Genomic DNA, 27,577 nt, shown 5'->3' with positions numbered 1-27,577 from the left:
TGATTTTAGTTTAAGTTCTGATGACATTTCTAACAGCATACATTAGACTACTGGCTTTAACAACAAACCAAGTCCATACAGATTTTTATTTGTTTGTATTTTTTATTCTCTGACATTTCCTTCCCTGACACCATGACAAGGAAAGAATGAAATCTGAAATCTCCTAAACCAAATTACAGTTTTTATCAGTAAATTTAACCAAACTACAGTAAATATCTGATGAAGTGAGAGTGGAAAACTTATCCCAATTAAGTGTAAATATCATTGTTCTCGTGTGAGATCTGACCAATGTGAGTGACTTACAGAAAATAAACCAAATATGAATAATAACCGAAAATGAAAGTCATACTTACTATATTTGCATCCAATGTATTTTGACTTCTAACCATCACATTTTGAAATGTCTTCTACTAGAAAAGCCAATCTAAGAAGTGACCTTCTAGCAAATGGATGAGGAAACAGCACAGGTCAAACTAAAGTTGACAGCATTTTTTATTCAACATATTGAATTTGAATACAGTCAGTGTCAGATCATTAACATATAACATGGTGCAGCTACAGGTTTTTAATCTTCTGGTGTCCAACAAAGGTTTAAGGCAGTTAAAAAGTGAAGGGTGGAAATGAGCTGTTGGACAGGGAAACAGACACACAACTAGAATTAATGTTGTCTTTTCATATGAAATAAAATGCGTGATGTGTACAGCACTCGCTCCATCTGTCACATCTATTTGAAATTTCATCCATATTTTCAAGACTTCTATCAATATTTCTCAAACTCTGTCAGGCCTTGTGATTGTGGAATAGAAAGACAGACAAGAAGAGAATACACAAGCATGTGAGAAAAAACACAATGAGAGAAACCAAGAGCAGAACACACATTTCTCAAAATAAGACACTGCATTAGAGTTACAACGTTACTTGGGAGGTGGATTGTGGAAATGAAACACAGTGCTCTGAAGTGGAACAGGAAAAAGACAGAAAGAGAAATGGTGCGTTAATACTTCCACAAAGACAAAAGGTGGGCAGAACAAAATCCTCTTCCTATTACAGTAAAGGCTGATGTAGAGAAAAAAGAAATTATGTTCCGCTTTTGTACCACTGTTATAAATGTTCATACAATTTTCATATCAGCGATGCTGGAGAGGAGAGGCCTCATTGGAGCAGCAACATGGGAGAAAAACAGTCACAGTTAAAACCTTAAACACTTTCATCAGCAGTGCAGTCAGTCCAAAATGAAACAGGGACTGCAAATCATCTATCATTTTCATCACCTTTGTGTTTTTTACATTGTACAATTTTCTGGAACAACTGTCCACAGGCACTGTCTTCATCATCTTGGCAGAAACTGCTCGACTTTGAGGGGTAGAGTTTCTTCGATGAAGGTGGGGAAACGCACAGGCAAACGTTAAGCAACTGGTTTGATTCCATGTTCATTTGAAGTTCATCACCGGATGGTTATGTGTCAGATTTAATCATTAGGAGTAGATCACAGCCAGACATTGTAATGCTTCTCAAAGTTGCAGTCACAGAAAACCTAGAAATCTCCATATCTACAGGGAGAAAAACACACAAAGTAAAGCAAGTGTAGATGAAGATATACCTGAATCCTACAAATCACCCGGTGCATGAATGCTGTGCTGTGCGTGAACTATCCTTTATGTTTGTGTGTGTGTGTGTGTATGGGTTCTTACTATCTTGGTGGAGACCAAATGTGAAATTTACTATACTGATGGGGACCAAAATCCAGGTGCCCACGGGGTTGAAGGCATTTTTCACACTCAAAATGTGGTTTTAGTGTCACGAAATTGTTATGTCAATGGGATGTCCCCATGAGAATAGGAAACCAGACATGTGTGTGTGTGAATGAGTGTGTGTGTGATAGAAAAAAGCATGTCACACAAATAAAAAAAGGGGGGGGATGGGACATTTCTGGTATGTAAAGAAAACTGACAGTTTCTTTTATTTTTAGAATTTTAAATACGAGCCCATGCCAGGCTCAAACATGTGTTGCTCTGTATGTTAATGTGTATTTCACAGTGTGTATGACTCACTCTGTCTCATCAGCAGTGGGCGTGTTATAGCTCTGGAACAGTGGCTGCATGAAGAGTCCCAGAGTTCCCACCACACACACCAAGATGAAGATCCACAGAAACAGACGGTCTATCACCATTGCTACGTACTTCCAGTCTTCTATGATCTAGAACCACATTAACAGATTCAGACCTTTGCGGTTAAGGTTTGTATGTTTGGGTCAAAAGAAAATCAGCTTGTTAAATCTACCTTTTGGCAGTTCAGTGTTTGTCACACCTAAACACTGTAAAGCAGGAATGTCAAACTCATTTTACATTTAAGCCACATACAGACCACTTAAGGCCAGTGAAACTCCCATTTCTGTCAGTGTAAACTTTTAATCCCTGAAATATTTCAATGCAGGAAAAAGAAGTGCAACTTCAACTACACAATAAAGAAATGCTGTTCTCTTTCATGAAAGAAATCTTTCACCACAACTCTTTGTGCTTAAATTGTAAAAAATAAATGTAAAATGACAGAAGACGTTCTGGTAGCTCATGACACAGACTGTCCTGTAATTATAAAGCAGAATGTTTTTGTTAATTTCCTATTTTATTTCATTATTTTACCATTGACATGGTGTGTAAAAAAACAAAGTTTCTATGGTAGCTAGTTGAAAAAACAAGAACTTTTCTGTCATTTATTTGTCTTTTACTTCATTACTTTGGTGTAGTATGAATGGCTGTGGGGTGGTTTTTATCACTAGGACTGTAAAATGTGTGGAAATAAAACCTATGCTCTCCTTCACATCACTAGACATCTAGTGGGCTGGATTGGAGTCTTTGACTGGCCGATTCTGGCCCCCGGGCCTTATGTTTGACACCCCCTGGAGCTATGGGTTAGCATGTCATTCAGAAAGAGTACAATTACAGATGCTAAGCATGTTTGTAATATTTATTAAATCTGTGAGGTTTATGATTTGTGCTTCAGTCAGTGTGTGTTTTACACAAAAGTATGTGGAGAGCTTTCTGATGACATTAGAAATGTCTATAGTAAAATATATAGCTGACAGATTCCAATTGTATGACAAGAGAACAAAAGCAAACACTGAGATATGGCTCGTCTCACATCTGATTTTGCCCTGGTAATCTTTCCTTTCCACCTTGTCGCTTGTCTGACATCATGCATCTCCATAATCTGTTTTTGTATGGCTTTCCTTTCCTCTTTATGTCTCTGCAAGAATATATTTTATCTTCTATTCCTTTCAATTTTTTGGTGTCGCCCTATCTCCCCTATTCATCATTACCTATCAATTTTTTTCTTACCCCTTCATCATCGTCTTCTGTCTTCATGTGCTCAGCTATGTATCTCACTCCATCCACTGCCTCCTCCAGATCTGCATCTAACTGATTGGCCAAAGGCCTCTGGAAGTCTGAAAAGCCACCGCCACCATCCGGGATGTCACCAGCCGTCCAGCAACACCGCTGCGCCAAATCCTCATTCACGTAGAAAGCGTCGGCGTCGGTTCTGATCCCACCGAGTCTGATGTTTGAGTACTGCTTTTTGTTTGTGCTGCTTTGGGTGTTATTTTTACAGACAATACTCCGACTGGTGTATTTCCGGCGCAGTTTATCACGAACATTGGAAGAGCCTGGACGCCTCATGAGGAGGAAGGTAGGTAGACGGACTAAGAAGAGCCGTTTGACCCAGTCAGGCATGTAGTGAGTGGACGGTGAGCGATGGTGCACGTTGAGGACGCAGACGGTGCTTACAATCGAGAACGTGACCAGCACCATGGTGAACATTAAGTATTTACCTTTAACAGAATGAGACACAGAAAAATGATCAGATGTTGTCATTTACCAACACTACTTCATGTCAGTCATGTGTTATTCAATAATCAAATAATAGCTGGGTCTCAAATAACAACCAGCAGCATCTCTAACACGTTTTTAATAAAGACTGTTTTAAAAGGCTAACTGGAAGGTGTTAATATGCAATACTAAGCAATTTTAAATTCAAAATGATGAAAGAATATATTAGAAATTAAAATGGTTTATAGCTAGAATAAAAGTACATCAAATATAATTTAAGAAAAAGAGAAAATAGAATAATAAAACCAATTTAAAAATAGTAAGGTTTGATCAGTCCAGTCATTGAAAACAAATAAATTAAATAATGTAATGCTAAATAAAAAACTTCAATTTTAAAATGGTTATAAAAGTAGATATTATTTAAAACAAAGAGTGGTGATAGCTTTCACTTTCATTTGCACCAAAGCAGGTGAAATACATTTGCATGACACTGGGGTGTGCTTCCCAGATCGTGTTATACTATTACAATTAACCATTTCCTTCATTTTTTTGAATGGCGCAGTACTCTGCTAGAATGAAGTATATTTCATCACTTTCAGCTGTTTGGTTTCCCTTATACTGTTCCATTAGTGTTCCTACTGAAATCTCCAAAAGTAGTATATTAATGTTAAGCGCAGGTACACGTATAACACTAGTAATTTAATGGGTTGAACTTAAACATTTATTATCTGGTGAGTCTTCGTGTTCACCGGAGTGAAACTGTCCATAATCTGAGCAGCTGCCTCTTCAGGCAGCTATAATATTTTTCACTTTTTTTTAATTTCCTTGTGTTGACTTTGTGCTGAGGTTGTAAACAGCATAATAAAAAATTAGGTGAAGGGCAAGCAGAAAAAGGACTGACCTGTCATAAAGCACATTTACAAATCATATATGAAAAATGAAATGTGAAGACCCATCATTTATATAAGACTATTTCAAATGCGGTGTAGCGCTTTCAGTTGTAAATAAATGGCATTAATCCATAATTGAAAAACTACTTTTTTCTTGTTTTATGTTTTCTTACACACATCACCAAACTATTATATTTATATAAAGTGTCTGTACATATAGTAAAAACCCAAATATTCGTTGCCCTAGGCTACAAACTGTTGCAAATAGACAAATATGGATATGACTAACCTATGAGTGGCACTGCTAGAGAGGTAGGTGGCACTATCTTTGATATGAGCAGCAGGAACACAGTGAGTGCCAGCAGCACTGAGATGCAAAGCGTCATTTTCTCCCCACAGTCTGACGGCAGGTAGAACACCAGGATAGCTAATGATGTGATCAGCACACAGGGGATAATCAGATTGATGGTATAGAAAAGAGGCTTCCTCTTAATGACAAAATCATAGGTGATGTCCAGATAGGTTATGTCGTTGGGGTCCTCGTTTTTGCGTGCTGGGAGCGAGACGATGTCCCACTCTCCACTTGGAGTAAAGTCGTCACGGCTGGCGAAATCACTGGTGAGGATAAGATCTACTTCTGTGTGGTCGTAGGTCCAAGAGCGGAACTTGAGAGTGCAGTTCTGCTGGTCAAAGGGGAAGTTCTGCACCTCGATGGCACAGGCTGACTTGTAGATTGCTGGAGGGAGCCAGAAGATGTCCCCGGTGCTTGAGACCACAGCATTGCAATAGAAGGAAACCTCGTACACACCGTCAGCACTATAGGAGGTTTAGAAATAAAGGATTAAAGAGCGTTAAGCACATCAAATGAAGAGGAAAGAAAAATTAGAGTCTGACCAATACAGGATTTTTTTTAAACCAATACTAATACTAATATTTAAAAATCTAATAAATGGGACAACATTTATTTGTACTTTCTAGCATTTGTTATGTGTAGTTATTTAGGAGTGCCAAATAACTGTAAAATGTCAATTCTTGTAAGATGGTTCCTGGGGTGCTTCTTCCATTTATTCTTTACTTGTTTCATTTTCATTAATTTCCTAATAAATTAATATTGTTTGCGATACTTGTATATCAAAAAATAGCAAATATTTGCCCAGACAGTAAATTAGTTGGGCTCAAATTATTAAATGTTGCTTGGCATGTGGTAGAAGAGTTCTATGATAGCACAGGTCATGCTATTATTGTCATCAGCACTGGAATTATTCACATAACTCTATCCTACTAGCAATCATAACTATACACATGAAATTGCTAACTTCCCACAACGAGAGTCAAACCCGGGCCGCCTGGGTGAAAACCAGGAATCCTAGCCACTAGACCATATGGGAATGTTAATATAAAACACTAATAATAAAGAGAAACTGGGTTTGTGGAAATTGTTAATTACACAGCTCCCACTGAAATACTTAGCATTTTAGTAACAACGTGTAAAACATGAGTGGTAATGATCAAAAACCTCATAATATTAAGAACGGTTTAATAAAATAATGGTTTAGTCCATTCATACAAGGCCTCCACAGGAATTAGTTTTCCTGCTTTAAATTGATTTTTTTATAGTAAAAAAAATGTACAAATCACATAAATTAAACTCAGAAAAGCAGCCAAGTCTCTCTCGGTTGGGATCAAATTTGCATACTTACTTGTTATAGAGCACTATATCAGGAAGCCAGATAAGTTTGGAGGGTATTCGCAATTTCTTGATGCCTTCATATTTCTCAGGATCCCATCTCAACCTGTAGTCATTCCATTCCTGCAGAGGAGCCTTTGTTATTGTAACTGTAGCTATGACCAAAAAGACCAAATACTGACCATACAAGGTACTGTATAAGAACTGGGCAGCAGAGAAAAGACTGTAGGTACCTGAAACAGCCACAGGTTGGTCGTCATTATCTGTTCTCTCTCATTCTAAAAGCAAAGATCAGTCAGCTGTTAAAACTACATAATACTTTCCATAATGCTATTTTTATTTTGAGTAAAGGTCAAAGCAATAAATCAATACACACCTTTAATGAGTGCATGAAATAACACTAACATTTTGGAGCAAAAAACATTTATTTTTAAAGCCTGTTTTACAAATGCCTCAAAGGAAGGACTTACTGTGATACTAAGGTTAGCCTGTTTACTGGCTTGTCTTGAGATGAATGGAAAGGTTAGAATCAAAGTTGTCTGAGACAAATGGTGTTTTAAACCCTCTGGTGAGGCGCACGCAGCCATGGAGCCTAACATGATCATTAGTGAATATGATGAAAATAATGGCTTTAAAACCATATTCTGCAACACTTCAGTGGCTTAGGTGTTGTTCAAGCCGAGGAGCAGAAAGTAGTGCATTAAGTAATGTGAATAAGAAGCTTTTAGAAGCCCATGTCACGAGGTGAAGACCTTAAGTAAAGCTTAGTTGCAGTGACTTATAATAATAGTTCTGTGAAACAGAACAACAGGTGATCAAAAATTCTAAAAACTGAAATAATCCAGAAATGAATTATTCAGGTCACTTATTAACATTTTACAATCCAACCATAAAGAAATATATCCAAATGGTAAAACAAATAGTTTGGAGAAGAGAAGCATAAAACATCACTTGTCGAGCACAGGGCTAACTCAAAGAGACAGATAAATTGATTCAGACCTTCACAATTACAGGCAATTTAAAGTTGCCACTTCTCTTCTACAACCTAGAAGCCTCTGAACTGTGACAGTGTCATGAATTATTATTAAGTTATTATTATTACATTATAATGTCAAATTAATTCTGCTCTTTTCTTTAATATTTATGTCGCTATTTTCCTTCTTAAAGGAGACTAACGGAGCATTAAAGCACTACTTAATGGTTACATAGTCACCACATAATAATTATAAAAACTTCTGTAATGCAATTAAAGGTAGAGTTTGGTGTTTAAACAAAAAGATGAATACTCCTAAAAGAGAAAAGAGGAGAGAAACAAAAGACTGCACATCCATACAGGTGCTCTAGCTGATTTCAAGACATAAATAGTTTAGAATAATCCTTTTTTGTGACACATGTATATAAAGGGATGCATGACGGCTGATTTTGGATTCAGAGTCCTGGTACTGTGTACATACAGACTCATATTCATAGCTTCTTGAGACATATAAATAGAACAGATGCTTTATTAGCCTTTATGTCTTTAGCAAGCACCTGTGTAAATGATCCCCTGTGAAAAGCCCTACTGAATCAATACGTGGGAACATATGATGTCACAAAGCTCTACAAACTAATAAAGATCATGCCGTAATCAAGCTGCCACCTCCGTAGCAGGGATATGGTGAAATGCAAACTCCTCAATTCAAATAATCCAGAAGTGAGTCAATCCCCATGTTAACACTTCACTTGAATCACATCAAATACGAACTGCCAGTAATGGGTTTTGATTGCGTCAAATTAAATCGTCACAAGCCCAATTTTTCATTTATTTCAGGTAACGGTGTTTGAGCCCAGTACACTCTGATGCATGATAATCTGGATGCAGTTTGTGTGTACTCACCACACTGATGAGCTGAGACAAAGACACCTGTATGGAGACGGTGACCTGCTGGCTCTTATTGACAGCAGGTCTGATTAGTTTATTGTAGTGCTCTGGACCTAAAAGGTAGTTTACCAGGCGCTCCTCTGCATTCTCTGCCCAGCTGCCTGCAGAGAAAATACAGAATATTGAAAGAAATCCAATTAATCAAAGTGCTTTAAACATAAAATGAATCTGTTTAAAATATGTAATATTATAGACATGATTACATGGAACTCCACTGCCTGAAAAGGCAGAGGCAATAACTAATGTCATTCATAAAGGCCATGTGTTTGCCCTGTGGCGATTCACAGCCACTGGTAGGTGTGTAGTGTATCTTTGTATCCTGCGTGTGCAAGTGTCTGTTTCTGAAAACAATGTCTGTTAACAAAGTAAATTTACCAGAGGGCATTACAGCTGAATCACGTGTTATCGGTTAAGTGTGAGCATGTGTACATCTTGCAGTCTGACACTTTACTGCAGGGTTTTAGAGCACAGAAACACACAAGGCTCCAGTCAAGCATCCCGGTGAGACAGCCCTGAAGCTTTATGTTTCCTGAGCCCTAAATTATTGGTTATATAAAAGTAATTGTATGAATAAATCAGAAGCAAAATGCTCCAGCTGCCATTATATCCACATTGTCAAACAAACTGACAACAGCGCAGTGAGGATTGGTTATCTGGACCGCTTCCCTCCCTGTAGCACATGAGTTGTCTGTTTTTGCAAGATTGCATGCAGTGCAGGCTGTGTGAGCATGGATGTTCTTTTTTTTAGCAGCACCCTGCTGCTTCAAGTTTTCATGTCAGAGTGAACATCAGTGGTTTCAGCTGAAGAGAGGCAAGTGAGTCTCTTAGAACTAAATGAGAAATCTTTAGCTCTCAGTTTATTTTAACTTCAGAGGATAAATGGTCTGCCATCAAGTAAGAACCTCAAGTATCTCTTTATGTAAGAGGAAAGCTATTTGTTAAAATGAAAGCTAAACCGCTTAATCACATTTATATTTCTTCTGAAGTGGCCCCAGCAGAGTTCAATACGATGTGTTAAATGTATGAACGTGCATAGAAATGTTTAGATTATACGCCCAGCAAATTAGGCTGTCATTAAAGTAGCTATACGAGAACAAATACTGTATGTAAATATAAATCAAGTCGATACCAAGTTTTTCATTTTAACAGAAGATTTGAATAGAAGTTTAATAGGAAAAAAGCAGTAAATGTATTAATATTGCAGTGCTGCTCTGGTATTATTTAACAACTTATTGTCAAAAGTTACCACATGTAAATCTCAACAATAAATATGGAGCTTTAACAAAAGGTCACCTTGCTCAGGTTTGCATGAAGAAAAGGGAAAACAAAGGAAAACGTCTATCAAAAGACACCAAAATGCAGCAGCACCCTGAAGCTCATTTTGTTTAATCTGTTTTACAAGGTATTCTCTGACTGTTTTATGGATATTTCAAAAATGGAAAACTCCTACTCTTTGAACCTCTGGCAAGCGATATAGCTCAATTTTCAGATTTTTTTTTTTTTTTTGCACGATTGCAATGGAATACCTCTCTGTAAGTACTGGAGATGTTATGCATCATGATCCACTTTATGGTGCTGGCATTTTGATTTCATGCATCTAACAAGTAGCAGAGAATTTCTTGCCGTGGCAAACTGATAGCATTCATAATCGACCACCGAAACCAGCTGGAATTTGTTACAGATGCTTCTGTCTTGATTTAACCATATTCCCAACATCTGTTGTAGTTACTATCATTTGGAACGGGAACCATTGAAGTAGGATGACTTATTGTAAATCCTAAATTGACACACATTAGCGGAATGCTAGTGTTGTATGGGCAAAATGGGTTTCCCTAAAAGAAAACGTATGTCTGCTAAAACTGTAACAGGATATGAGCATTTGTTTTGAAACAGGTGCTAATCATTTTTAGTAATTTAGATTCACTGAATCTAATTAGTTGAGGAACTCACAAGCACTCTCTGGCCAAATTGCAGCCAATTTCAGCATAATGACATAAGTAGGAAGTGAAAAGGCTCTCCACGGATGGGGTCTCACCAGGATCATTAACTTCCTGGAGTCTCTGACAGGATTTAGTGGGCAACATGCATTTTTTTATGCATGCACGATCAATTGTTGGGGTAATAAGAGTGAGATAATAGCTGCTGCATTCACTAGTATTTACTGTGGTACTGTACTTGTGCAACATTGCTATTCAAACTGAAGCAACAGAGATATTCTTTGTTTCAAGACGTTTCACTTTCCTGTCAAAGGATGGCAGATCAAGAGGATGATACTAGATGTAAGTGACTAAAGCCTCAAACCTATTATGGAGCAATAAACTCTTCTCAGTTTCCTTTTATAAAAAATATTTCAAACATCTAGTATGTTAAAAGTGGGACTGACTCGTGAAATTAGACTTGCGATTATGGCAGCATTAGAGTTTTCACATTCACAAGTATGGAAGGCTTTACTTCAAGGGGGTAGCAGTGACTTATCACTCAAGAGTAACCCCCCCCCTCCCCTTTGTTGATACCTTTTATATTAAGAACAGCTTAGCTACCAGTAATCTGCAGTGATGAGACTCATTAAGATTAAAACACTGACGCTGTGATGGAAGACTGGTGCCACATATCATTGCATAGTACAAGTCCAAGTCAAATCTTTAGGCCTTCAGAGAAATGCAACCACTCACAACAACATGGTGGAAGACACAGAGAAGTGCTATGCCGCTTCTCGATGTTTTACAGCCTTTAAATCATTTAAAGCTCAATTCCAGGGTCTCCTGCCTTCTCTTGATGGATGCTGCAGACTAATCCTTGACTATGTTACATGCCACAGCTGATCTTTGTCAGAGTTTGTAAGAGAAAATCTACAGATTGATGGCTCAGCTTTTTGGTTGTCTTCATTCTTTTTGGAAAACATTATTGTATTTTAGGTCTAGCTTAAACGGTAAAGCGTAACCTACAAGCTTAACCAGTTTTACATGTATCCAATGCACCACTCTCTGAAATAAAAGCTAAAATCAAGGTCAGGTAAGTAAGAGGAAGTTTTTCTTTTAAGGCAGTGAGAGATCCACATTTTGCCTAAAAAACAGTAGATGGTGCTTTCTTGGTGGTAGACAAAACATGGCTCTTATTTAATTATTCAAGGGCACATCTGCTTTTACTTATGGGTATTTTAAGAGTATGAACACCACCCACACTTTCTCAGGACGTTCTTGCAGAGTGCTGTTGTGGTTGCTTTAAATTCCTGTACTCAGAAACACAAATACACATCAAATACACTTCTTCTTCTTCTTCAGTTTTATAGAATCCAAATACAGAAAAGACAGATAATGTAAGATAATTGTAACTGTACCTTTCCAGGGAGGATGATCTGTTGATTATAGATACAGTATATGGACAATATAAGTAGAAAACCCTATACTTTGGGTTGCAGCTACTACTCTACTACTACTACTATTAATATTCTACCTTTAAGAGTGGGGAGGTGGGGGTAGCAGTTTGAGGAAGAGTTTAAATCATACAAATACATACAAATTAGAAAAATGACGTTAGTCAAGTCTGATCTGGATTATTTGGGATTTTTTTTATTAAATGAAGAAGAAAAAAATTCTGTCATGTGAAGAATGGTTTGAAATATTATTTTAATATTTGCAAAGACTATGGACTTCCAAATACTGACTTTGGTAATATATAAAAGTCTAAAAGCTTTGAATACATTACTATAAAGTGAAATAATAGCATTTATTTGATTAAGCTGAAGTGAAATACAGAAATATGAAGTTTAGTTCTTCAGGATTTTATTTTATGAATCCCTTTGAATAAAAAAAAACATGTAGATAACTCTCACAACTACCAAAATGTTACATTTAATATAGGTGAGTAGTGGTATTGCACTAATTACATGATAATAAATAGAGAAGTATCAACTAGAAAAGCATCTCTTCTTTTAATTTGTCTTTTAAAAGATTTTCCACACTTTGAAGCACAATCATTTGGATTGTACCCCTGAGATTTGATTTACAGTTAATATAAGATTCTCTTGTGGCACCATTAATGTTATCCTTTGCTACAGGACACCTGAGTCTTCAATCAGGTCAGTTATCTCCTCTGCAGTTCAATGAAACGTGATTAAATCGACTTCTCTGGAAGAGTATCGCGCCTATTTTCAGGCCATAATCACTACCTAAGAGGGTGTGTGTGTGTGTGTGTGTGTGTGTGTGTGTGTGTGTGTGTGTGTGTGTGTGTGTGTGTGTGTGTGTGTGTGAGAGAGAGAGAGAGAGAGAGAGAGAGAGAGATCAACACCATAGACTTGGACATCTGTTCTTAGCAGTAAACTTCTCACAGGAAATGTTTCCATATTCGTACCAGTTTGGGATATTTAAAAGATAATAGCTTACTTGTTAGAGAGAGAATGAGGAGCACAAGAGCAGTGCTGGTAGTCATCTCCTTTCCGCTTCACTACGCTAAGTTGCTTCTTTGTAATGCCTGTCCTCTAAAAAATGTTTTAAATCAAATAAAAAAAGACCAGAAATATCTTGAATGTCAAAAGTGACAATTTAGCCCAACCTCGCGGCTTTCCCTATTACTTTTGTCCACACAGGTGCTTCAGGTGTTTTCTCCTTTGCTGGAAAACACGCAGAAACTTTGGCTGTTATGGTTTAAAAAATATATATATCACGTGTAAAAAGTGTCTATTTGCCAAAGGCAACATGATGGTCCTTTACTTCACAGCATCCTGCGGGAGTTGGGCAGCCCATTTTGCGCAGCCGCCTCAGCAAGCAACTCTCGATCCAAATCCAGTAGACTAGTCCACGATGGTGTCCAAAAAAAATCCACCTTAAACTTGTTTTCTTTTTTAACTTAATCACCAATATTTGCCTTAAGTTTCTTTTGATGAAGCGCCGATAACTTGAAATTGGCGCAGTTGATGAGACTAGCGCGCATGCAGGCGGGACGCTTGCGCTACATTGACTCCTCGGGGTTAAACCTTGCAGTCAAAGTCCACAAAAAAATCAAGAGCGTTTTTTCCATCAAACTTCGAGGAGAAGCTACGATGAAAAAGCAGGAGGTCGGGGCTCGGAGGGGGAGGTGCGTGTCTCTCTGCTTGTGTGCTCCTCGCGCCTCGGACCGGAGCAGATACACACGTCACGGCGTGGACTTTTGTGCATCTGCCAGTCTCATCTAGATGGGCTCTTTTTCAGCCAGTGGCGCTTCCACAGCCTACTTTTCACAACACTGTGACTAACTAAACTTAAAGCGTTTAAAACCGTAAATCACCGCAAAGTGGCGACTGTAGACCCCATGTTAAAGAATCAAAGATGCAAATTTAAATGAGAAAATGCCATTCAAGTCAGATGAGCTCTGTCATTGTTTTGTACTGGCACACAGTCAGAGTGTAGACTAAACTCACAACCTGATATAGGTCAGACTGATGGAAGAAGACAGTCTACATGTAACGAACCTAGTGTTGCAGATAATCCAGCATTTAAGCTTCCTCTTTAGGTGGTCTGTAATGTATATAATAGTGTAGACATGGAGATCCTGGTCCTTTTAATCTAAGACAATATACATGTTAGGGTTTTATAACCATGATAATGTGTTACTAAAACGTGTCAGTATAGTCTGCAGCAGAAACACATTAGCGCTGCAAATTATTTCTCACTGCAGCTTTGACATATGGCTGTGTGAAGACTTTCTTATCGACTCATAAATTCAAGTTAACATTATTTTACTTTAATTTTGCCTGTCCAAAAGGGGTTACCATGAGTTACAATGTTCTGGTGTTAAACAGACCATAATCATTTGTTTGATGGATGAATGTGACATTTTTAAAAAATAATATGGGATATAATGAGGAGAGTAATATAACCTGATGATTCAAGCTGATTTTGTAACTCAAAGAGGAGATAAGCCATTCCCGCTGACAGCACACCAGTGTGACTACACCACATCTTGATTTCTGCTGTGACATTCAGATGATAGATCGAAAGAAACATGTGGAGTAAACAAGCATGTTCCCTCTGACAGTTTTGACAGGTAGGATGATGGAAACTCTAGGTCCCCTTGCCACATTTTCTAAATCTTATGTCAGGAACCTTGGGATAACTTTTGACTCAGCTCTCACATTGCATGATCACGTTAGACTTGTGATTCTTGCTTTTATAAGAAACATTATTAGTCATGCTTTTGCTTCATCATTTACTTTTCTTAACAAAACCTCTTTGGAGCATCTGCAAGATATTCATAACGATCCTGCAAGGTTTTTAAAAGTCTTCTACTCACATGTCACACTGTTGCTAATTTAGTTGCACTGGCTCCCCATTAACTTAAGGCTCTACTTTTAAGATTCTGGATTTGACTTTTCGAGCTCTGAATGGACAAGCACCAGCATACATCAGCAAGCTTTTACACTGATACATCCCCAGCAGGTCCTGAGGTCATGTGGTCAGGATCTGCTGGGCATCATACAAGGTTGAGAACTAAAGGAGACGGACCTTTTGCAACAGTGGTCGCCAGACTCTGGAATCCTCCCCGTCTTTTTAAAAAATTTGATATTCTAGCATTTTTGTTATGAAGCACTTTGTGATATTTCGATTGAAAGCTGCTAGATAAATACAATTGTGTTTAATTCTATCAATAATTCAGGCTGATGGTGAATGGTTATTTTTTTCCTTTGTTTGCTTGCTTGTTTTACTGTTGATAGTTTTGTTGCTTTGTCCCTGTGTGCCACATTTAATTTAAGTTGACTTTTGGACTGACATTTTGAATTTAGACTTCTGCATTAGTAAAATAAAGACTGGTATTTCTGGTACTCTCACACTCAGGTTTTGCCGGAGGTTTCTTCCTGTTAAAAAGGATGTTTTTTTTCTTCCCACTATTTAAACAAGTGCTTGCTCAAATGGGAGCCCATGTCTGTGGTTAACCTTAATGTCTGACCTCAGATAATACTCACATGTTAGTTTAGTACACGTGAATGTATTTTTATTGTTCATGTATTGTTCATGTGGCTATCACAGTAAAAGAAGAATCACGTTGCAGCAATATTTAAAACAATGAAAGCCCGGGGTGGGAAAACAATCATATGAAGAAGTCATTAACATTCTGCTCCTCCTTTAGAAATGTATGCTTGTGTCTCATAAATAAACCACTGCAGATTCAGTGATTAACAACGTTATGATTGTTAATCACTGACTTGTCGTGGCGATTCTGGTAGTTTTTTTCCTTTTTGTATCTTTTTATAATCTCGAATTTTCAGCTAAGTTTGATACAAAGCATATGATTTTCTGAGTCCATAGTCCTTCCCACAATCCAGAAATATTCACGTTAAAAATAAAATGGAGAGATTTATCCAAGGTCTATCATTGATGCAGTTAGTATGTGCATAAATCCATCACAGCACAGGCCATATAACTAACACATTACTCCCTTACACGGCCCAGTGGAGATTTCAATCTGCTATAATGGAGGTGACTGTCTGCTTCAGTCAAGTTAACTGGCACAAGAGTGCCACGTTTTACAGCAATTCATAATATCCTTCCTCCCATGCTCTGCTGCTCCATCACTGCTTCTGTCTTACACAGGCAGATTTTAGGGTCATAAAAGTGCTAATAAGATATCTGAAAAAAATGATGTATTTACAGTAAAAGCACAATATTTATTAGAGGCAAAAATAAATCAAAATATTACACAAAGAATGAGTTACACTGTTAGTTTTACATTTTTATTCTTGGTTACTGTATGAGTGCACTGGGAAAGGATCTTCATATTCGTAAACAGACATCTGAGTGACGGCGAAGTTAGCCAGTGAAGAAACTAGTCAGACCATCAGTTTTAACCACTGATTAATAGGTTTATAATTATTTATTAACCAATAAGCTTTTTTCCTGTAATGACACCTTCTGGCCCATGTTAAATATCCCTTGGCGCCTCAGAACATATGAGACTCTAAACTGGACCAGTGATCAAAGGGAGCCTATATTGTGGTTATGATAACAAGAGAACAAGCAGAAAGGGGACTGTAAATACCTCCAGAGGTGTTTCCAAGTATATAACACTGACAAGATCCTAAAATAAAGTGGCTGTGGGAATGTGTTGTAGTACTATGAATGTTGTGTTCAGGAAAGAATCCATTTTCATAAAAGTGCGTCTGAGAGCCTTGGATGGAAGAGAAAAGTAGATTTGCTGAAATAACAATAATCAAACAAAGGTGAAAAGCCAATGAGTCTGGGACTGAGGTCTGAGGAAAGTAGGGTGTGGTTGTCTGGTTCACGGTCAAAACATTAGACCATTGTTTCTTGATGATTTTGTAATTTTTATGTCTACTAACACAAATGTTGTGTCTGAATATTACTGGACTGGTAGTTTTAGAGTTCAGTTCTCAATTGTGAGGAAGATGTTATTGGTGTCTTGCTGTTTTGTCACTAAATTTCTACATGGTGTCCAGATTCTTGATGTTTAAATCAATATTTTTAAAAAAGCAATAAAATAGAGAAATACTAATGTTATGTGAACATTTAAAAATCCAAAGAGACATGCATTATACATGCATTAATATGCTAATAATGCACAGCATGCTTAGACGTGATGGTATAAATTATGGGCAAGCACAACTATGAACACAATAAGAGTGAAAGCCCTGATATGTAACAAATATCACACAGCTTTGGTGTAAAGAAGGACATCAGATGCTTTTGTTTTTGTCCTTTTTAAATATGTGCTTACGTTAAACCTGATCCCACAAAATGTAATCAGCCCATTTGTATTTGATGAGATTTAAAGGCACATTCTTAAAATGTATCTATTTTCTTTACTGGCATGAAAGAGAAGGCGAAGAAGAAGAAGAAGATCCCAACAGTTCAAATATGAGAAAATAAACAAGAGGTTTGTTAAGCTATTTCATAAAACATCTATTAAAGATAAAAGAAAACATTCATCAAAAAAGAGAGTGTTGAAAATAGGCATACAAATTTGCATGCTTGTTTTGAGTGGGATATTTGTATTATTGATGTAATGAGCTACACCTGGGACTTAGGGGTAAATACCTATACATTTTAAATTATCTCACTTTAGTTGAAAGTAACTGTAAAAATAGAGAACCCAAATGATGTGTGCTCAAAGAAAACATCAAGCATTCTTTATTTGCCACATCAGCAAAACGTCATTATGCACCTTTGATAGAAACTTCCATAACCAGCCATTGTAAAACAGTAAGTTTAATGGAGTAAATGGACATCAAACTATAAAACTTTAATTGTAAGCTTTAGTTAGGCCCAATTTTTTTGTTTGTTTTGGAATATCTGTCATCATATGTGGAACTTTTTCTTAAAAAACAATACTTCTGTTTTCCTTAAAATAATTTGCATTGCCACACAATCTAAACCAACGAACATCACACAGTATTTTCTAGGTGTGGCTCCAGTGTCCTGTTCGGAAGCTTGCAATTTTTACCACCACTAGATGGCAATAGAGACTCAATAGATACTACAAAAACATTTAACGTGGAAATCCTGTAGTGTAAAGGGAAATCGTGTCATGTGACAAATGAGTCAATAATAAACATTTATTTCTGAGTTTCCCATAACAACAGTGTTACCCATAACAAGTCTACTAATTTATATGGAGGCTCATGTTAAGATTAACCTGCTTTACTGTGGAGTCCATGCTGTGGTACAAGAAAGGTAGTAACTTCTACAGGTATACCACCAGAGATCACAGAGTGGACTTTCAGAGGCCATTAGATTAGAGATTTAAAATTATTGCAAGTTTGTTCCAAAAACACACAACCTGTTTGTTTTATTATCCGATTCATCATTATTATATCATTATTTGTTGACATATTATGACATTTCACACATTTGTTGTTCCAGATGGTTTGCAAGGGAAAAAACGTTTTTAAAAATTATTTTAAAATTCATAAATGTCCTAATATATCAATGTAATCAGAGAACAATCCTTTTGTTTTTTAAATTTTTATATAGATATTTATTGAGATCAGCTGAAAACTATAGTAAATCAAGACAACACCTTCTATAAGAAATAAATGCCAATATGCGCATATATCTATCTCTATCTATCTATCTATCTATCTATCTATCTATCTATCTATCTATCTATATATTTTTTTTTAAGGGATGTTCTTAAAATGTATAGATTATTATTATTTTTTATTTATATATATATATATATATAAGAATAATTAACATAATTAATAAATAACCATGAATATCTGATTGTCTGCTTGGTGTAAGTAATAAAACATACATGTTTAAAGCTTGACAGAACCAGGTTTTTTGGCACCATATTTCTGAAAAAGAGTCAAGAAAACAACCATCATAGAAGATAAAAGCTATTAGTTGGTGTTTAGTGTTGAAGCACTTAAAAGAGAAAAGTGGTGCTTTAAAGTTATAATCTAAACCTTTGTTAAACATTAACACATATGTTACTTAAAAGAAAGCCTCACATATAGCTGCTTATGCAACTTAGAGTCACTGCAGGTTGGAGCCAAACAAATTTATTATTGCCAATAATAAACTGCCATTTATTATTGGATTATTGGGGCGATCGTGGCTCAAGAGTTGGGAGTTCGCCTTGTAATCGGAAGGTTGCCGGTTCGAGCCCCAGCTTGGACAGTCTCGGTCGTTGTGTCCTTGGGCAAGACACTTCACCCGTTGCCTACTGGTGGTGGTCAGAGGGCCCAGTGGCGCCAGTGTCCGGCAGCCTCGCCTCTGTCAGTGCGCCCCAGGGTGGCTGTGGCTACAATGTAGCTTGCCATCACCAGTGTGTGAATGTGTGTGTGAATGGGTGGATGACTGGATATGTAAAGCGCTTTGGGGTCCTTAGGGACTAGTAAGGCGCTATATAAATACAGGCCATTTACCATTTATTGTTTTTTTTGTTGTTGTTTTTTTTAACAATACTGCATATAATGTTTATATAAAACTATGCGAAGGGAGAAAGGGCAAAAGTCCGCGAGAGTAGTTTTCTCCAACAGAAAACAGAAACTGCTTCAAATTTTAACTCTGAAATGTCTCAGGCACAAGCAAAGCATGACAAACTTTAGGACTGAGACATTTCAGAGTCAGGAGTTAACTTTCAGGAGTCTCAAACCCTTACAGCATCTGAGAAAAATATGGGCTTTTATTCTTAGTGGCAATGCTACCAAAACAATATGAAAACTATTACTAATGTTAACATATTAGAGAAGAAATGTGACTAACATTTCTAATCAGCAGATTTGATAGTATTTCCATAGATTCTGCTAAAACTCAATGCTGAGGTACAATGTCAATGTAATTTTATTTATAAATCACCAACTCAGAGCAAGAGTAATCTTAAATTGCTTTATAAAGACCTTATAATATTAGCAACATTAGAGAAAATCCCCTATAAGCAAAGACTTGGCAATGGTGGGAAAAAAAGAACTCCCTTTTAATAGGCCTGCAGCAAAACCAGGCTCAAGGAGGGTGAGTTGTCTGCCTAAACTGTTTGGGGGATCAGAAGAAAGAAAAGAGAAGAGAGATGTGTTGTTGTGTGATGCTGTGTTTTCATTCCATCTCCTGTGCGACAGTGCAGCTCAACTTTCTTAGGATTGTCTGACGCTACACACACAACGCAAATAATGTTAGAAATGGTAACAACATTCCATTACACCAATATAATGTGGAATTATATAATGTAGCAGTTTCTTCCGTTTCTGTTCCTGGATCTATTGTGCGCCACGAAACACAGATTAAATTTGATTTTTTATTTCCATTATAGCTAGGCCAGCTGACCAATCACAACAGACTCCCCATTTCATCAAAGATGAGCAAAAACCAGTTGTTTCAGACAGAGGGTGAAAATGAGAGCTGCAGCAATGCACATTAAGAGAAAATTTATATTTGTTTGTTTTTATAAAGTTAAAGAAGTTTTTCTCAGATTAAAGGATTTGACTGACTGATCTAAATCATGCTAAACTGGAAAATGACACCTAAATAAATGCAAGAAAAGTAAGAGTTAGGAAGGATTCTGAGAAAACAAATTTTCTTCTTACCTTATTAGATCCAACAAGACATCCACTGTTGAGAAGGCTTCATCATCGTCATCATCAAAAACAGTGTCATCCCAGGCTTGATCACCACTACCAACAATATTCCTACAATATATAATAAGAGTTTTAACAGAGAAATAAATATTCTGCAGCAACAAAAACAACGCACTCTGCTTAAGCAGGTCTAAATGTATTAGTTTTGCCTCTGTAGACTATCATAGTGGATTGTAAATGAAACAATCAATATGGTGATCAATTACCTTATCTCAACCCAAAAGACCATGCTCTTCCATGACCATGTACAAAAACAGATATAACTTTTTACCTTTTGTAAAATTGATTGTTTGATTTATAATCCCCTGTGGTGGTGAACAGAGGCAAAAAAAATGTGTCATTGTCCCAAACATTATGGAGTGCACAGATATACAGATAATATTTTTGGGAAGTCTAATGCTTTAACATAGAAAAACAAAGGTCTTAAAAGATAAGCAAAGATTCCTGAAGCTAAAACAAAATTTCTCTTACCTACACCTACAGACAAAACAGTGGTTGAGACAAAGTATATTATCGCTCGTGCAGTGATTCTTCTGGATATGCCAACACTTACACCACAAACTCCTGTTAAAGACATGGTATAAAAATAATACAAAGAAAAAAAACAGTCAAATTACTTTACAATACGGCTAAAGAAAATACAAACCATATAATACCTAAAAGAAGAAAAATAATACATTTTCCTGATCATAAATCTTTCTGTGTTGCGTCCACATTGAAACCACTGCAGTTTGTTTGATCAGTGAGCTGTGGAGTGATGTGTCTCAGACAACTGTCAAAATGTAGCTTTGTTAAAAATTTCATATAGGATTGTCATTATGTCAGTTTTCATTGTTAAATTTAAAACCGCAAGGAGAATTATTCTTAGATATATTTATTATTGATTTTTATCAGACATTTGACGAACAACCACTTTGGTCATTTAAAATCCAGGTGTAGAAAATGTGGGAGTTAATGTAATAGTTGGTAGGAAAAGTACTCATGGCTTATCCATAATCACACTTGACACAATGAGAGGAACAGTGACCAACTGAAGCATCCGCATCAGTATTTCTCCTGAGAAGCCGATATACACTCAACAAAAATATAAACGCAACACCTTTGTTACTGCTCCCATTCCCCATGGGATGGACGTAGAGACCTAAAATTCATTCCAGATACACAATATAACCATCCCTCCCAAACAGTGGTCACAAATCAGTCCAAATGTGTGGTAGTGGGCACATCTGCTATATTGAGATAATCCATCCCACCTCACAGGTGTGCCACATCAGGATGCTGATCTGACATCATGAGTAGTGCACAGGTGTACCTCAGACTGCCCACAACAAAAGGCCACCCTGGAATGTGCAGTTTTGTCTCACAGCAAAATGCCACAGATGCCACAAGCAATGAGGGAGCGTGCAATTGGCATGCTGACAGCAGGAATGTCAACCAGATCTGTCGCCCGTGCATTGAATGTTCATTTCTCAACCATAAGCCGTCTCCACAGGCGTTTCAGAGAATATGGCAGCACATCCAACTGGCCTCACAACCGCAGACCTCGTGTAACCACACCAGCCCAGGACCTCCACATCCAGCAGGTTCACCTCCAAGATCGTCTGAGACCAGCCACCCAGACAGCTGCTGGAACAATTGGTTTGCACAACCAAACAATTTCTGCACAAACTGCCAGAAACCATCTCAGGGACGCTCAACTGCATGCCCGTCGTCCTCATCGGGGTCTTGACCTGACTCCAGCTCGTCGCCGTAACAGACTTGTGTGGGCAAATGCTCACATTCGATGGCGTCCGGCACGTTGGAGAGGTGTGCGCTTCACGGATGAATCATGGTTCACATTGTTCAGGGCAGATGGCAGCTGAGAATGTCCCAGTTCTTGCATGGCCAGCATACTCACTGGACATGTCACCCATTGAGCATGTTCGGGATGTGCTTGACCGGCGTATACGACAGCGTGTACCAGTTCCCACGAATATCCAACAACCTCGCACAGCCATTGAAGTGAAGTGGACCAACATTCCACAGGCCACAATTGACAATCTGATAGACTCCATGCGACGATGTGTTGCACTGCATGAGGCAAATGGTGGTCACACCAGATACTGACCGGTTCTGGGTCCCCAGACCCCCAATAGTGCAAAAAACTGCACATTCCAGGGTGGCCTTTTGTTGTGGGCAGTCTGAGGTACACCTGTGCACTACTCATGATGTCAGATCAGCATCCTGATGTGGCACACCTGTGAGGTGGGATGGATTATCTCAATATAGCAGATGTGCCCACTACCACACATTTGGACTGATTTGTGACCACTGTTTGGGAGGGATGGTTATATTGTGTATCTGGAATGAATTTTAGGTCTCTACGTCCATCCCATGGGGAATGGGAGCAGTAACAAAGGTGTTGCGTTTATATTTTTGTTGAGTGTAGATTCTTTGAAACTTTGTCAGCTTGGCGTAGGTCCTCAAAATTGCACCCATACCTACACACCTTTGAGATACAGCAATACAGTTGGATCCATAAGCAATTGGACAATGTCACAATTTTTGTAATTGTCTCTTTATATAACACAACACTGAATTTTAAATCAAACAACCAAAATTCAGAGTTTCAGATTTAAATCAATAGGTTTCAGAAAGTTTTTTTTTTAATTCATTAACTAGGAATTACAGTAAGTTTTATACGTAGCCCCCATTTTCAGAGGCTCAAACATAATTGAATATTTGACTGAAAAGCTGTTTTCATGGTCAGGTGAGGCCTGTTCCCATATTATCCCATGAAAAATTAATCATATAAAAGATCTGGAGTTGATTCCAAGTGGTTACTTTGTATTTGGTATTTTTTCACTTGAACTCTCAATACAAGGTCCAAAGAGATGCCGATGCAAGTGAAGGAGGTCATCACTAGGTTTATAACCCAAATGAAATTAAAGAGGTAGCAAAAACTTTATAAAGTGAGATAAAGAAACTGTTTATTCTTTAATGGCCAAGTCAGTCAGCCAATCTCCACCCACCCAGTTAATGAAGGCAAAACTAAAGGGAGAGAGATCCACAAACAAGCAGCAACTGAAAGGCCTGCAGTAAAGGCCTGGCAGACCTCAGGGATACATTAGCTACATCATCCAAGTAAAAAAAAAAGTCTTTATATTTGTAGTTATGTTCATTTGTGGACAGCATGGTGTTGTGGGGGTTAGCACTGTTGCCTTATAGCACAAAAGCGCTGAGTTCGACGCCAGTATCTGTATGGAGTTTGCATGCTCTCCCTATGTTTGTGTGGGTCCTCTCCAGGTACCCCAGTTTCTTCCAAAAAACTTGCTGTTTGTGGGGTTAGGTTAACTGGTGATTCTAAATTGCCCATAGGTGTGGATCTCAGTGTAAATTGTTTCCCGCCTCTCTGTGTTAGCATTGCATCAGATTGGCAGGGTTTATGCTGCATTTTGTCCTATGGTAGCTGGGGAAGGCTCCAACCCCTGTGACCCTGATAAGGATAAGTGGAAGAGAATGAAGTGGTGTTAGTTTTTCCAACTTTTTATTTTACTTCTGATGCTCTGAGAATAAGAGATTTTCTTTAAAACTGCCTGTAATTCCTAAATAGTTAAAGCTTTTCTAAAAGCTGTTTGTTTGTTACAAATCAGACTTTTTCAGTCTTTGGTATAATATGATGGATAAAAATCAGGCACAATCCACGATTTCATCAATTTGAATGTCCGAACCTCCGCTGTACTTTAAAGCTAGCAGGTAGACACACATTGTTGTACCTCTCTCCTGGCCTCTATCATACATACTGACAAAAATTAATCCAAAACCTCACATTTTGATTCATACCACCATACAACCTGTTGTCACAAAGTTTCTGTTCAGTTCTTGTGTAATTTGGCATAAATTAACTTTTTGTCCCATGTTCCTTCCCTTAATAATGAGTTGTTTACAACCACCATTTCTGAAGAGACCTTGGCACACAGTATTTTTGCTTCTTCAGAACATAATGTTCAGATGCTGTTAATTTGCTGTAAATAGCTGCACCAACTATCTTTTCCCCTCCACTTCTACAGTTTTCAGTTTATTGATCATCCACATAATGGCTCTAGTTTTCTAAAGTCATCAATGTAGCTCATACAGGTTCATAAAGCTTGGGTTTTATTCAATGACTGAAGAAAACAGAATAATGTCATCATGGGCTATGTGCACGTTAAAGTGTCACAATTTTTGCTGCTTACACTGATTTGGTGGTCACAACCAAATCCTAAGCTATGTAGATCTTTTGAGTTTCACAAGAAATGTGTGGCTACAAAACAAAATGTGATCATTTATGTAAGCCTCCTTACTAAACCTATGATTGCAAGATAGAACACCAGGTGAAAAAATTAGATAGAGAGAAAAGGTGAATACATAAATCCACAAGAACGAATTCTAGCTTTGTTTTACACCCTTATTATGGTATTTACAATAAAGGAACTGTGTTCGTTGCACTCAAATAGCCCTTAACATGCCAAATGCCACATTTGTCATCTGCAGTCTCCTGTGTTCATTTTTTTAAAGTTTTATATTCTTATTAAAACGTAAATTCTCATAGCATTAACCCCCTGCATATATAAAGAGCCCACACAATCTTGCTCATCATCCCACATTTAATGGGTTGAAGTTTGATTAGCTTAATTCACTGTTAGTTAACAGTTAACACCCATAACTTCCAAAATCAACTTCAAATCAAGGAATGAACTAAATCCACTCTAAAAGAATTTAAGGTGCATTAAAACCCAAAGCCTGTTTGAAATATTTTTAAGCCCCCGTTTTCTTCCTGCTAAGGCTATACATTATTACTGTTTTAGTAAAATTTAACAAGTACCAAAATTAGCATTATATTAGCTCAATTGCTAACTGCTTTATTACTTGTATTTAAAAGTACTGTTAAAGTTTTTTTGCTAGTGTTCTCAAAATAACTTCAACCGGAATGTTCAAATTCAGTTCGGCTTTAATTATTTATTTTATAAAGCCAGTGTATAGAAGTGACCTCAAGATACTTCATATCATAAGTCAAAGACCCATTATAAACTTCGGGATTTAGCATACTGTAGGAAAATTAATAGCCAGCTAGCATTAGCTTTGTCCATGTACAGTTTATGGCCATAAATGGTCAACAGCTGTCGCTATCATTAATTGCAGTAATTAAATAACCGTTTTCACTTACCCAGGAAAACACCTGTCAGACTTAAAAGGGTTAACACATTTCTTCTGTGGATACAAGAATGCCAGCACTTTCCGCAAAAGCTTAGGATGCACTCCATTTTCTTATTTTTTGTAAAGAGGAAACAAATCAGCCAAAATAGTCAACTGATGTCACACCGAACAGGAGCGTAGATGGTGAAAGTACTTGAGTTACTTTGACCACCCTTCAAATAAGCTGTGTACAGCTAGTGCAGCTAGTTTGAAGCTAGTGCTCACAAATATGTAGACCTTATAGCCGTTATAAGGTGTTCAGATGTTCATTAGATCCGGAGGTTTTTGTTTTTTGCTGTCGTTGTTTCTTTGTTTTTTAAATCCTCAAATTACTCGTGACTAGGGAGCAGTGGCGGTCCTAGCCTGTTTGGCGCCAGAGGAACACTCCCTCTTTTGCTCGTTTCTCCTCCTCTTCTTTTCTATTTTTTCTAAACTGAGCACCTGATGGCTTTGAACTTTTCTTGTCCATCTTCCATTGGTTTTAATTTTGGACTCCAGTATGAACACAAATCCCCCAACTCGAGGATCACCACAACATAACCTAATAGACCTACACCTTAGTTCACAGATTCACTTTGTCTTAGGTGTATTTCTGGGATTTCACACAACCCATGATTCAAATCATGAATACATAATGGGCTTGGATTTACAACATTAAGAACCCGTTCCACGGGTTGTCTATGAGACATTAAATCATCAAAATATAAATTTTAAATTGTTATTGATCCCTTTACCCCGAGTCCTAAAGTGTATATTTATTTTCTTACTCTTCTTATATTTATTGTTTGGTTACTTGCACTGCTGTAACTGGAGCCTCGTCGTCTCTCTATATACTGGACTGTATGTAGCGGAGATGACAATAAAGTTTACTTTGACTTCAGCAGCAAGCAGGCGCAACGAGGGCTCTCGCGCTCACTTTTCGCATATAGAATTTCGAAAAAAAAATCGGTCCAAATTGTAAGTGTGTATCATAATGTCTGGTGTTTTCTTGTTTGTTGTTTTGTTTTTATTTTGTTTTATTTTGAGAGTTAGTTATTAGATGCTGCTCCAGCCAGCCACAGAATCCCCCGCAGCCCTGCCCTCTCCTCCCTGTGCCGAAAGCAGCAGGCGCACCTCGCAAACGGAGGGCGCCCTTACTCCCAGGAAATGGGCAATAGAAAACCGATCGGTGCCTATGCCATTCCCAATATGCACTGGCTGATGTCGGGGCAGCATGAGTACGAGCAATTTTTTTATTTTTTTTTTGCCGATGCCCGTGATGCCGCCCCCCACCACGATGCCGCCTCGGGCAACCGCCCGTGTCGCCCGTATCAAAAACCACTACTGCTAGGGAGACTCTTATAAAAGCAAAGAAATACAATTTTAAAAACCGTAGAAAAAGAAAAGAAATGTTTGTTGTTAATCCCAGGACCCTAGGACCAGATCCTTGCCCAAGCAAAGGTTTAAATTAACCCCCTGAAAAAAAGAAACTAACATTTCCAAGGCCAAGAAAGCACCGTCTATGGTAAATGTGAGAAGTCATGTGGCTCAGGCAGGAGGATTACCTGGATTGCAGAACTGCACTGCCACCAAGAGGATTGTTGTAAAAAGCACTTCACTTATGTGGACAGTTCATTGGAGATGATAATTTACAGGATGAAGGAAACAAAATGCTGAGGAAAGAGTAATGATACCACAGTGTTTTAGAAGAGCATGTTATACATTTATTGTTGAACCAGCTTTTGAAATCCAAAAGACAGGGTAAGGGATTAAAAAAAAAATCATTGCACTACTTAATAAAGTATTACTAGTAACAACTCTCATACAAAATGTACAAATGTTTGTTAAAAATTTCATTATCATCATCAACAGACCTTCAAACGATTTTGGTTACAGATATAATACATAATGAAACTACTATGACACCACTTTAATGAAAGTTTCATAGAGTTTAAAGGAATATATATCAAACAACCCAACAAATTGCATGGAAAA

The 27,577-nt window shown here is 37.6% G+C and overlaps 1 protein-coding gene across 4 annotated transcripts; it reads right to left on the bottom strand.

Annotated features, from left to right (window-relative positions):
• Nucleotides 1-500: 500 nt before the first annotated feature.
• LOC147328446 (neuronal acetylcholine receptor subunit beta-2-like) lies at nt 501-27,265 on the bottom strand. Of its 4 annotated transcripts, none has more exons than XM_086296822.1 (10): nt 25,575-27,265; nt 20,861-20,953; nt 20,339-20,440; nt 8,278-8,423; nt 6,635-6,679; nt 6,415-6,524; nt 5,004-5,530; nt 3,336-3,826; nt 2,052-2,197; nt 501-1,550 (listed from the first exon to the last, which is right to left on the bottom strand). In XM_086296822.1, the coding sequence occupies exons 5-10, from the start codon at nt 6,659-6,661 to the stop codon at nt 1,535-1,537; spliced, it is 1,317 nt and encodes a 438-aa protein (XP_086152948.1). In that variant the 5' UTR covers nt 6,662-6,679; nt 8,278-8,423; nt 20,339-20,440; nt 20,861-20,953; nt 25,575-27,265; the 3' UTR covers nt 501-1,534. The 4 variants fall into 4 exon arrangements, with proteins under 4 accessions (XP_086152948.1, XP_086152949.1, XP_086152950.1 ...); XM_086296823.1 differs by having other exon boundaries at nt 26,371-27,265; XM_086296824.1 differs by lacking the exon at nt 20,861-20,953.
• Between the last annotated feature and the right edge of the window lie 312 nt (nt 27,266-27,577).

Source organism: Aulonocara sp. 'chitande type north' Nkhata Bay, linkage group LG6 (assembly GCF_057382095.1).
Source record: "Aulonocara sp. 'chitande type north' Nkhata Bay isolate Kocher_YH1m ecotype deep benthic linkage group LG6, A_spYH_male_GT1.1, whole genome shotgun sequence".
NCBI lineage: Eukaryota > Metazoa > Chordata > Actinopteri > Cichliformes > Cichlidae > Aulonocara > Aulonocara sp. 'chitande type north' Nkhata Bay.
Note: the sequence above shows the minus strand (reverse complement) of the source record. Positions and strands in the feature narration are given on the sequence as shown.

Excerpts from the sequence above, each read along its gene's own strand:
- LOC147328446 (XM_086296821.1), bottom strand. The coding sequence starts at position 12,750 with ATGACTACCAGCACTGCTCTTGTGCTCCTCATTCTCTCTCTAACAA. Across the intron at positions 6,525-6,634 it reads CCAACCTGTGGCTGTTTCAG|GAATGGAATGACTACAGGTT; the intron begins GTACCTACAGTC and ends GCTCCTCTGCAG. Across the intron at positions 3,827-5,003 it reads TCTAGCAGTGCCACTCATAG|GTAAATACTTAATGTTCACC; the intron begins GTTAGTCATATC and ends ATTCTGTTAAAG.